Genomic DNA, 13,234 nt, shown 5'->3' on the forward strand with positions numbered 1-13,234 from the left:
CTGTTCCTTACTTTAACATCTGACCTAATGTCTTCCTTATGTTCAATTACTTATGATTTTTATATCTATGAGAGCAATTGCATACATCTAGCTAGGAGGTAATTAAGTTTACCTTGTTTCAGTAAAATAGTTTTCTTGCTGTACATGTTCGCTGTATTTTGTCCATTTTCTGATCTGTTTTAATTTATTTTGATGCAGGTCATCATGGCTTCATCAGTACCATGTAGTAGTACAACTCGTCCAAGAAAGATCAAAAGCGTGGTGCTTATGAAGGAGTTGACAACATTACGTGATCAAGGTAAAAAGCTTAAAGTAGAATTTGATTCTGATGGTGAGCCAATTGAGAAGATTGGTGCTAAGTATACGAGTTATGTTGGTCTACTTGGACGCTCGAAAGTGCCAATTACCATTCGTACATGGAAGCATGTGGGAGAGGAGCTTAAGCTGAAGATTTGGGATGAGGTTTTGGTAAGATACTAATTAATTTTCCCGCTTATTATTAATGACAAATTTTGGACATTCGAAATCACATATGATGTTTTGGCATTTGTAGTCAGTTTTTGACATTCCAAAGACAAAGTACCAGCAAGTTATCAAAATCGCAAATACCACCTGGACAAACTTTAAGTCAAAATTGACTGCAGTGTATGTTTATCGAAAACCCCCTAAAGGTCGAAAGTTGCCTGTTGAGACTGATCCGGTAAAGAAGTATCCTTACATCAAATCTGAAGTATGGAAGGAGTTTAAAGAGTCTCGACTCGTCGGAAGAATTTAAAGTAAGTACTTAGATTCGATTCGTTTATATTTTAGTATCATCTTTGGTAGTAATAAATAAGTTCGTATTCTGCTAATAAGTCGTTCTCTTTTATTTTTGCAGGCTATAAGTAAGGTTGCTGCAGAGAGGCAGAGTAAGAACAAGTACCCTCACAGAATGTCTCGTGGAGGATATCGAAAAGCCAAGCAGAAATTGGAAGAAAAATTGAAAGCAAAATTGAAGATCAAAGAACAGGAAAAAGAGAAAGGAACGGGGATAGACGACTCAGCAGAAGAAAGTAGTCAAACCCCAACTATCATAAAACGAGGTGACTTATGGATAGAGGGAAGAGTAGGTAATGACGGAGCATGTATAAATTCATAGACTGAAAAAATAGTTGAAGAGCTGGTGAGTACTCCATTTCTGTTTATCACTACTCAGTAAAAATCATATATAATACTCCATGCCATGTGCTACAATTTAATGAAAATAATTGCAAACAGGAAGTGTTGAAGGAAAAGGTCAAGAAAGGAGAATTTGTACCTAGCGGAAAAGTTGATGAATTGACAAAAGCGCTTGGAACTGCTGAGCATTATGGTCGTGTTAGAGGTGTTGGGGGTCGAGTCGGGCATAAGCAGTACTTTGGCGGATGCAAACGAACTCGAGATGAGAGTACTACTGTCATTTCACCAGAGTTTTTAGAGAAGCTTACAAAGCGAGATCACGAACAAGTGAGGTCGAGGTTTATAAAGACTTCAAATAATGATGGGGAGAAACAGACAAATGGGAATGTTAGTTATTCCGTTCACAATGTGAAAGACGCACCGAGGTCGAGATGAATTGCAACAGTGGGAATGTTAGTGATCATATTTCCGATCCATTTGATGCCATACCTGAGAAGGTAATTAAATCTAGCAACAATTGACTATGTTAGTGATCATATATATATTTCGAATTGATAATAAACATTTTACTTATCTTGCTGGTTGCTTGCTTGTCCATTTGCTCCGCAGGATTTGAATGTGAGCTAGCTGTGCAAGATACTGATGACTTCACTAAGGTGGCACTTGGACGAGTATTCAAGACCACAAGTCAGGCATCAGTTTGTCACGGTAAAAAAATTGGAGCAGAAACGTTAAGGGTATGCATTTACGTTCTCATGGAAGGTAAGGATGACACACCATTACCTATACCAACTGAGGAATTTGCTACTGTTGGTGATGCCCTTGGTTCCTTTGTACTTTGGCCGAAAAATGGAATCACTTTACGCTACGTAAAGGTATGAAAGCCATACAGTTAACCGTCTTTTTTTAGTTCTTGCCACTGAAAGCAAGCTCTAATAATTATAGGTGTAATTCTTTTTCCCATGAATGTCGAAAAACCGGAATCGAGAGAGGGGAGAAGACAGGGGAGAAGATGGGGGAAAAGACTGGGGAAAAGATTACGGAAAAGACTGCGACGACACCTAAACCCAAAAGACGGAAGACATCTGGAACTTCTAATTCCCAGAAAGTAGAAAGTGGTAAAAGTAAGATAAGTGGTGGTGGATCAGTGACAAGATCAAACAACCAGTTGAAAGCGCTTTTGGACCAAAATTACGATTGTAGACGATTACTGGCAAGGGTAGTTAGTGTGATGCGCGATAATCAAGTGACCGATGTTAATTTGATCAAGAATGTCCTAGGATCCAAGAAAAGGTTGCGCCTCGCCAAGGAAGACATAGATTCATTGTTGAACATGAATAAGATCTCCCTTGGAGTCATTGACACTTTTCTTGGGTATGTATACTACAATTATTGCATCTCATTATTTAGTTTTGCATTGGTTATTCAATCAGCAACATCTACTGTATTGGTTATTCAAACTGCAACATCTACTGCCACCACGTCGAGTAGGTTTGCGAAGCTACTCGTTACGCTCGTTCCTTTAACTTTTAATCTGCTTCCATGGAAAAGGTTGATTATTTACCGTAAATGTTGGTTATACTTATACATATATTGTTATAGGTACTTGGATAGCATCTGTGACCAGCAAATGTACGGGTTCTTATGTCCAGAAATTATTTCACAAATAGGCTATGCCTCAGATAAAGCAGTAACCATACTTTCTAAAAGGATGAAAGACTTGAAAAGGAAATTTTACATCGCTCCATATTACGATGAGTAAGTGCTGATCAACCTTGCCTTTTAAATAAACAAAACTGTCACCATTTATTATTGATTATCATGTAAATAAGTTACAAATTATTTACAGTGATCATTGGATGCTCGTTGACCGACGTTGCTTTATCATAATCAAGTGCATTGGTTCGACTCACTAGGAAAGTCGGTCAGTCAAAGTTGAGATCTTTAATTAATGCGTAAGTTCATCTTAATAGTTCATTTATTGATATGCACATAAATAAATGTTCAACTGATTAGAACATTAAAAATGGCAACTATTATTGGCTGACAATCATTTATTTGAAACCATGTTTATATTTAGATCGGTAAGAGTATACGACTACAATGGTGGGGAAAGAATGCGTTCTCAAGCACCGCAATGGCTGCAACATAATGTAAGTTGTTGCTTATTATGACGACAAATTCAATGTCTGATCATCAATCACTTTTAATTGACAAAGTCATGTTATTGGTTTAATTCTTGTCGAGTTGTTGTTTTAGTGTGCTCGTCAACAAGGTGTTGTAGAATGCGGGTACTACGTCATGAGGTACATGCTGGAAATCGTCACGCGTTCTAATCCAACAAAAGCTATCAATGAGGTCAGTTTCGACATTATAGCAAAACTCGGTATTTTTTCAAGTAATTATCCTACTTTGACCTGCTTTGCCTATACGCATTGTGGGCGAACCTCACGCCAATTCAATGAGCTAGCTGCTGCACCCTCTTCCCTTAATTATTAGCTTATATGAAGCTGCCCTTGTGAGGCCATGTCTGACTGCCCCATTGTCATTAATATGCATTACAGGTTTTTCAAGACACCACGCCATATTCACAAGAAGAATTAGATGAGGTTCGGGACTTGTGGGCGAACTATTTTCTCAATATCTAGCCGTAGATAGCTAGCTAGCGTAGTAATGTATTAGGTAGTTGCATTTTGAAAAACTGATTACATGATCTGCAAGACCATATGTTATGTTGGCTGGGATTTGTTATGCCCTTTGTTGTTGTTCGTTAGTTGTTGAATTCGGATGACGGAGACGGTTGTGTTGTATGTTGATTGGGATCGGTTTTTATTAATTGAAATCGATCATTTTGGTTGAATGGCAGTTGGCATGTTTTGTATTAATGTTTTGGCATTCAAATTGGTGTAATGCAATATGAATTGGCTGCTCTTTTCAATTTTTTTTTTTAAAAAAAATAATAAAGGACAGATTTATAAAAGTTCGATGTAATTCTAGCTTCAAAGGACATGGGCTTTCTATAAAAATCTGATGTACATTACACATATGGACATCGGATTAATGTTAAAATCTGATGTTCATTACTCATATGGACATCGGATATATTTAAAAATCCGATGTGCATATATTAATGGACATCGGTTTAAAGTCCCATGTCCATTACACCCCATATGGACGGGACTGAACTCTACATCGGCCTATAATCCGATGTCCATGTGTCTAGAAGTCCGATGTCCTTCATGATTTCTGTAGTAGTGCTACTACTAAAATGCATGAAAATTGACTCATATAGGTTGTATGTTAGTTTTCATGGACATGCAGATGTCACAGTCTTTAAGCCATCACTTTAGTTTAATCATTCTCGCATGCTAGATTATAGTTCACTTAAAATGAATTTAAATAAAGTTGATGGGATCTTCCTCTAAAACGGAAATTGAGATTAGTCTTTATAAGGGCAAACATCTATGAATCCCTTCTTCGTCGGTAGGCCTAATATGACCCCTTCTACGTTGGGTAAGTAGTTGTGTTGACTTAGTTTACCTCATCATAGTCCGAAGAGTTTCTCGTGATTATGATGGACTAAAGATAGTATTTACAGAAATTTATCGACCAAGAATTCTAACGGTAGAATTAGCTAAAAGGTTAGCTTATCAATTTACAGAGAATTGAGTCTTGGGGTCATTTATATAATTCTTGAGGGAGTTCAATTGTATAAATGTTTTGAGTCTTCACGTTATGACATTAGTTCATTAGAACACGTTTATTATCAATAATACTGTTACAACAAATGGCTGGAAATAACGCAATCCCAATGCATAGTGCCACACTAGATCGTTCGTCCTGGCTTAAAATGTTCATGGACCAAATGAATTAGTCCACTCGACTGAAGAATGATGGGTCAAATTTTGCGGACTGGGAGGCGGCACTATGGAATGCTTATCTATGGCATTGTCGAAACCACGGAAGTATTACACATGAATAATAAGAAATTAAAGGTTGGTGACAAAGATCAAACCTATCTATGGCATTGTCGAATGGGACACATAAATGAGAAACGCGTGAAGAAACTCGTCGATAATGGGACTATTCCCGCATTCGGATTTTCTACATATGGCACGTGTGAATCATGTCTCATTGGCAAGATGACTTGAATTTCCTTCAAAGGTGTTGGAATGCGCGCTAGTGACCTATTAGGACTCATACATACGGACGTATGTGGACCTATGTCAATTACTGCTAGAGATGGCTATAGATATTTTATCACTTTCATGGACGATTTGAGTAGATACGGATATGTCTACTTAATGAAGCATAAAAGCGAGTCCTTTGAGAAATTCAAGGAATACCAGAATAGGGTACAGAACCAACTGGGTAGAAAGATTAAAGCACTCCGTTCAGATCGGGGTGGCGAATATCTTTCAAATGAGTTTGATCAACACCTGAAAGACTGTTGAATCGTTTTGCAGTTAACTCCACTTGGAACACCTCAATTGAATGGTGTGTCCGAACGGAGAAATCGAACCTTACTTGATATGGTTCGATCCATGATGAGTCACACGGTAGTGCCTGATTCATTATGGGGTTATGCTCTTTTGTCAGCCGCTCTTATACTTAACCGAAGCCCGTCTAAAGCTGTCGACAAGACTCCATATGAAATGTGGAAGGGAACGGTCCCTAACTTGTCCTTTATTCGGGTTTGGGGCTACGAGGCTTATGTCAAGTGGAGACACGAGGATAAGCTCAGCCCGCGATCGGTCAAGACATACTTTATAGGTTATCCAAAAGGAACATTTGGTCATTACTTCTATTCGCCTACCGAACATCGAGTTTTTGTTGCGGCTAATGCGACGTTCTTAGAGAAAGAATTTCTCGAGAACAAGTCGAGTAATAGAACCTTCGAGCTGTCGGAGATTCCAGAACCAACAACCGAGGAACAGATGGAGGAAGCTGTACCATCAATTGATGATACGGTTAATATTCCTGAGGAACCTAGGAGGTCGGGTAGAGACTCTCATCCTCCGGACAGATACATTGGTATGGTCGAGGAGAATGATGTTTTACTTCTAGAAAGTAATGAACCCGCAACCTATAAACGTGTTATGGCCTGTTCCGACTCAAAGCTATGGCTCGAATCCATGCAATTCGAGATGGACTCCATGTATGAGAATAACGTATGGGATCTAGTTGATTTACCTAATAAGGTAAAACCTCTACAGTGTAAATGGCTTTACAAAATAAAGCGTTCTGTAGACGCGCAACCAGATATCTATAAGGCACGACTTGTGGAAAAAGGTTTCACTCAAGTGCAAGGATTGCATTATGATGAGATTTTTGCACCTGTAGTCATGTTACGTTCCATTCGGATAATCTTAGCGATTGCCGCATTTCATGATTATGAGATTTGGCAAATGGATGTGAAAACCGCCTTCTTAAACGGTTATTTGGAGGAAGAGTTGTACATGGTGCAACCCGAAGGTTTCATAGATCCTAAACATCCTAAGAAAGTACGCAAGCTTAAGCGTTCCATTTATGGACTTAAGCAAGCTTCTCGGAGTTGGAATCATCGTTTCGACCAAGTGATAAAAGAGTATGGTTTCACTCGATCGGTCGAAGAACCATGCTTATATATCAAGTCGAGTGGGAGCAATATTGTATTCTTGATATTATATGTCGATGACATACTCTTGATTGGGAATGACATTCTTCTCCTATCTTCGGTTAAAGAATGGTTGAAGAACCATTTCCAGATGAAAGATCTGGGTGAGGCACAGCGTATTTTGGGAATCCGTATCTACCGAGATAGATCACGACGGACGTTATCACTTAGTCAGGAGTCTTATTTGGATAAGGTTCTTGAGAGGTTCAGCATGACCAACTCCAAGAAGGGGAACCTTCCAATGACGACTGGGATGCAGTTGAGCAAGTCTCAGTCACCCACGACGCCTGAAGGGGTTGAACGCATGAGTCGTATTCCTTATGCATCTGCAATAGGATTGATCATGTATGCCATGATATGCACACGTCCAGACGTGGCATATGCATTGAGTATGACGAGTCGGTACCAAAAGACTTCAGGTGAAACACACTGGATATCAGTCAAAAATATCCTCAAGTACCTATGGAGGACTAAGGATTGGGTATTGACTTATGGAGGCGATACTAAGCTATGCGCAACCGGTTACGCAGATGCTAGCTTCAAAACGGATCGAGATGATTCAAAATCTCAGTCCGGGTTCGTCTTCACTCTTAATGGTGCTGCGGTCAGCTAGAAGAGTTCCAAACAGAGTGTTGTAGCAGATTCTACTACTGAATCCGAGTACTATGCCGCTTCGGAGGCAGCAAAGGAAGCAATATGGATGCGTCAATTCTTACAAGGGCTTTCGGTAGTTCCTAGTTCGAATGACCCGATCACCATCTATTGTGACAATAGAGGTGCCATCTTCCAGGCTAAGGAGCCAAAGTCTAGCAACAAATCTAGACATGTACTTCGGAAGGCTCATCTGATCCGTGATTACGTGGAGCAAGAAGAGAAAGTGATTGACAAGATTGCGACGGATGATAACATCGCGGATCCTCTCACCAAACCGTTGAATTATGATAAGCATGTAGGGCATGTAAATTCCATGGGAATTAAACATGTTCCTGAGTTGTAGTACTTGATTATGAATTTGATACATTATCTTTTTCATATACTATTTATAACTTCATCGTTTTATATATAATATTTTGTTTTTCATGTGGATTGTACTGACAACATTGAACGCCACAGAGTGAACTGAATTACATTATAATTTGTTTTGGTCCGTAATCGCCAATGTGAGCTGATAACTCCGGTAATTATATTGTGCAGTCGATTGATGGTGGGTTCAACGAGCCATAAGTCAAACGGTTGACTGATCGATCACAGATACGAGATTATGACGATACCTCATAGGACAACTTTTTGTGACAACGTAATGGAGTCCTAAATGTTTAATAAACATTCGGTGCCAGGTCGTGGATAGGACATCCATTGTGTTCCTAGAGTCGATTCTTTTGACTATCGACTGTCTCTTGAGATTAAGGCAGTTTTGGGTGACTTTGGTTTCTTTCTCACGGTCTGCCGTACCTGGAGGCTAAGTAGATTTTTTCTGGGTCATTTCATACTGTGCTTACATCTGCAGGATTCGAGTTGAGGAAAATATCCAACCCTTATCAGGTATAGTTATTTCTCAGGGCCACTCGAGGAGTTGTAACTGAAATGCATGGCCATGCTCGAATGTTGATTCGTTTATCAGTTAAGTTACTCTCTAGTCGGGGAAACCACTCTTGATACTGATCGCTTGTAAAATACGACCTTTGTGAATTCGGATTTGCAAATTGTTTTACATTGAGTGGGATAAATTTTATAGGATATGAGAATCGGTTATCGCACATACACTTGTGAGGACAAGTGGGAGTTTGTTGGAGCTTGTGTCCTCCACAAATTAGTGTGATAACATTTGTAAATGTCTTACAGGATCACAAGGGTATACTTCATATATTTAATCAGTTGATTAACGTTTACCTAATAACGGTTGGCTTGCTAGAAAGTTTGACGTTATTATCATACAGATGGCGGTGATCAACTGGTCCCTAAAGGTCACACCTATAGGATGTGTTTGAGAAATGTGGTTATAGAAATATAATCATATTGATGCCCAAAATGACTAAAAAGTTAGACGATGTGTTGATGAGATAATTATTTAATAAAAATTAAATAATATTAATTGAGACGAATTAACTGTCAATTCGTAAATTAAATATAATAAGTTATATTTAATTAAATATATATAATGTTAGCTTGGACGAATTAATCTGTTAATTAGTAATTAAATATAATCAGTTGTATTTAATATCAACAAGATGAATGTGTCATAGTGGTAATAGTGAGGGTACACAAACCAAGAGGTCATGGGTTCGATCCTCACTAGATGATAATTCAACATATTTTATATATTTTTGGAAAGACCAAAAATAAGGAGAATAATCTCCTTATTTCGGTCAGTTAGGCCGAAAATTAGGAGAGATTTATTCTTTCCTAATTGACTCCTAATTTCGGCTACTATAAGAAAGAAAGGGTGAGAATTCTTCTACCCTAATTCTTTTCTTTGACCTTGCCTCCTCTCTCATCAGAAAAACACAAAAACAACTAAATTTTACAGAAAACTTTAGATCGATTTCTAGCATAATCAAAGGGCATATCTCATATCGTCTTGGGTGCAACTAATAGGCGAATATCAATTTTGATATTGTTCTTAGGCCAATTTTGCTAGGACCGAAGGTTAATTGTAAATCCTTTATACTTTGTTTATGTATTTTGTTTATGACCATTGATCATCATTGTTAAACTCGTTATAATCCTTCTAGTTTAAGGGGAGTATACAGATTATTTCCCACACTAAGATAGTCAAAACCCTTCCCAACAAGGCTTATCCCTAAATTTTGAAATTCCGTGGTAAGTTCATCAGGTAACACACGGATAGTGCTTAAAGAGTGACTAGTCTTCCTACTCAAGGCATCGGCCACCACATTTGCTTTCCCTTCATGATAGATCAACTCGGCATCATAATCATTCACCAACTCTAGCCATCTTCTTTGCCTCATATTCAATTCTTTCTGGGTAAAGATACACCTCAAACTCTTATGATCGGTATAAATGCGGCAATGAACTTCAATAAGGTAATGTCTCCATGTCTTCAAGGCATGCACTACGGCGGCTAATTCAAGATCATGAGCAAGATGAAGCGAGGAAAGAAGGTATGAACGGTAACGCTTATGGTCAAAGAAGAAAGGAAATTAGACAACAAGGAAACGCCAGGTACTCAAATCTCACACAACAACATCAACCTAAGCGGTTCCGAAAAATTCTTAGAAACAAAACTTATAACCACATCACTCCCAAGGATTTCCTCAAAACGCTCATGTTACTTCATCCTAATCTATTCCCTGAAACAGGGTACTCTACTATAAGTGTGATTTCACCACTCCAAATCTTCAAACATCCACAAACAAATTCCACAAGATCAAGGTCAAAGTTCCAACAAAGCTATACTCATATCCAACTAGTGTCAACCATGGGTTTCACAAAATAGTAAAATCTTCAATCAAAGATCCGAATACCAAGCTATAAATTCCCAGAAAGGGTTCCTCAAATATTCCACCATTCAATTCCATCCATTTAAAGTCAAGTACCAAGCACTAGTATCCCAAGACATGTCTCACTACACTCCCCAAGGCTCTCAAATCCCAAACCTAAACAACAAAGCCAAGTTCTATAGCCTTAGGAACAAACGCAACTCACACTTGACAACACAAAATCCACCAATCAAGAATACTCACTTTATCAAGGAACTAGGTATAGGAATCACCAAGTGTGTTTCATCATCCTACCTAAGTCTTCCTAACATCACAACCTCTCAAAACCAGGGTTATGGGTCAACCACAAACAATCTCCTCAAAAGTCGAATTTTCCAACCAAGGCCAACATTTCTCAAAAGAAAGAGTACTATCAAAAGGCGTTAAGGTAGGATAAGCAAGGAACAAAGGACAAGTTAGGAGGGTACAAGAGTAACTTTCAAGGAAAGAGAAAAGAGAGTTTAGAAGGAAAATAAGCACCAAGAGATAAAGAATAAGACAAGGTACACAAAGAATGAGAAACATCTTCGAGGAAGTAGAAGCATTCTTCAAAGGTCAACAAATCTTCAGTCCTCGGTAATAGGCACCAAATCTTGATCTTCACGTTGGTAGGTTTACGGTTATTGATACGAGGCACAACAAATATTACATGGCAATCCACAAACATGTTAGAACCTAACAAAGAGCAAACACAAAGAGACCACAACATAAGGTCCTAAGTCTACCCATCCTACCTATCTCTCAAGTTTAATATTTTAAGGTCAAGTTATTTATATTGGGGGTGCACAAACGTGCGTCGGGAGAAAATATGCTCTGATACCAACTGTGAGACCCTCATTCATTGCGGAAAAGTAAACACATAATTCTAGATAAAAACTGCATGGATATGTTTGTAATAGGTTCATTTGGGTAAAAACCTGTAATTTTTAAAACCGAAAACGAAACCTGAACCTGTTATAAAAATATCCAAATGGGAAGGTGTCGAACATGCAAGGTCTGAAGTAAATCTCATAAATAAAACATCGCTAAAGTCGCAAAACAAAGTTATACAACCCAAATATGAAAAAGGGAGACATATGTCCCTAAAAGGTATATAACATAAAAAGTGTTTAAGGGTCACAATAAAATAAAGCCAATCTAGGTCCCAAGGTTACTTTGCTCGCTAGCTTGTCCATGAACCCCATATATGCATCACCTACCTGTCAATCGCATTTTATACAAATACGAAAGTCACAGTCAGTGGGGAGTAACTCCGAGTTCTCCCATCCACGAAATGTCATAATTAATATAACATGTAAACATAAGAATATGAATATGAATAACACATAGCCTTAGCATATAGATGTTAGACAATCGTGCCTATCATGTGAACAACAATATAACAACACATAGTCCTAGCATGTGAATACTAGACCGACTCATACTACACTATCATGTGAATCACATAACATCCGGGAATCCAAACTCTATCAACCATAGCCGGCTTGCATCTCACCTTCTATGATTCATAGAATCATCAAACAAGAAAGGACAATATATCTAGAGACAGGCATAAGTTCTTAGGACAGTCAATAGTCACTTTGTAACTCGAGTCTATACCACGAGGTAAGGTAAACACCCTAGTCCTAAACCTGCGCAGACCTAGCGACATGCGGAAAGTACCGCATCCAAGACCCATGATCACATACATGAGTACCCCTAGGAGTCCACCAAAGGGTTGGCTAGTACTTAAGCTGACCACATACTTCTAAGAGTACGTCAGGAGGTCATGCCCTAACTTGGATATAAGCCCACCAAGCTAAGACACAAAGGCTATTAAGCTGTGAACATACACTCGTCAAAGACTATAAGGGCCTATCTATGACGAAGGCCGAAATACTCACCTAAGACCTAGTCCCAGCTTGAATACTTTAGCCCACACCACACAAGACAAGTAGGACACCCAATTAACCATAAGAGGGGCAAAGAGTCCAAAATTGCACACACACAAATGATCATACACACCCTATAATATGAAAGACTACGCAAGAGCATATTCAGCTGACAATCCAACAATATATCCAATATCAATAATAATCCAAATTCCAAATAACCAACAAAAGACCATAATCCATGAGAACAAGCTAAAATGGCGGAGAGGCAACAAGACTCAAGCATAAGGCATCCAAAGCATCCAACAACCAACATGTGAAATGATAATTACAAATATCAAGGCATAACATAAAACATCCAATAACAACCAATCTCACCTCAAAGACAAACCCTCGACCCGAGTCCCGCGACGGGTCATCGGTCAAATCGAGGCTGACCGGTTTAAACCTAGTTTGACCAAACTCGTTCGGTCAATCTGCCCACTCGAGTCTTGGCCTACTTTGGCCCAAATCACAAAATTCATCACAATATCATTCTCATGCTATTTCCAATTTCTATCATGTGAACACTATCAACATAAAGAAAAACATTCCAACTTACAAAATAACTAATTCCACAAATTTCTCGCATAATAAAATAGCATAAATAACCGTCTCACATAAGGGTAAACTTTTCTATAAATTTTAATCGATAAAACGACGCCATTTACTCATACGGACTCCGAATTGAGTGATTCAAGTGGCTAAACCACCTAATTTTTCGATGCCGTTCAATCTGTCATATTTTTGGAAACATTGGAAACCGTCTTGGTCCGGTACTGACGTGTTCCAGCCAACACGCGGACTTGTCACAACACATAATTTCTCATCCAAATTTGTTCCAAACAATAATATACAAATGAGTTACATAAATTAAACATAAGCATACTCATCTTACTCCATTCATTCATTTATCAACAAGATCGTCTCAAACAACAACAAACAACAACAACAACAACAACAACAAACAACAACAAACAACAACAAACAACAAATACAACTACTAATGT

General features: G+C 38.4%; 1 protein-coding gene and 1 long non-coding RNA gene across 2 annotated transcripts; both read left to right on the forward strand.

Moving 5' to 3' along the window:
- Nucleotides 1-2,157: 2,157 nt before the first annotated feature.
- LOC141643291 (uncharacterized) lies at nt 2,158-3,074 on the forward strand. Its single transcript, XM_074452381.1, has 3 exons — nt 2,158-2,532; nt 2,761-2,916; nt 3,008-3,074. The coding sequence occupies exons 1-3, from the start codon at nt 2,171-2,173 to the stop codon at nt 3,072-3,074; spliced, it is 585 nt and encodes a 194-aa protein (XP_074308482.1). The 5' UTR covers nt 2,158-2,170.
- A 179-nt stretch (nt 3,075-3,253) lies between these two features.
- On the forward strand, nt 3,254-3,970 carry LOC141658738 (uncharacterized). The gene is made up of 3 exons (XR_012549417.1): nt 3,254-3,311; nt 3,418-3,516; nt 3,723-3,970. It is a non-coding gene; the product is annotated as an uncharacterized LOC141658738 (long non-coding RNA).
- Nucleotides 3,971-13,234: the final 9,264 nt, after the last annotated feature.

This window comes from Silene latifolia, chromosome 1 (genome assembly GCF_048544455.1).
Source record: "Silene latifolia isolate original U9 population chromosome 1, ASM4854445v1, whole genome shotgun sequence".
In the NCBI taxonomy this organism is placed as follows: Eukaryota; Viridiplantae; Streptophyta; class Magnoliopsida; order Caryophyllales; family Caryophyllaceae; genus Silene; species Silene latifolia.

Excerpts from the sequence above, each read along its gene's own strand:
- LOC141643291 (XM_074452381.1), top strand. The coding sequence starts at position 2,171 with ATGGGGGAAAAGACTGGGGAAAAGATTACGGAAAAGACTGCGACGACA. Across the intron at positions 2,533-2,760 it reads GTCATTGACACTTTTCTTGG|GTACTTGGATAGCATCTGTG; the intron begins GTATGTATACTA and ends ATATTGTTATAG. Across the intron at positions 2,917-3,007 it reads ATCGCTCCATATTACGATGA|TGATCATTGGATGCTCGTTG; the intron begins GTAAGTGCTGAT and ends AATTATTTACAG.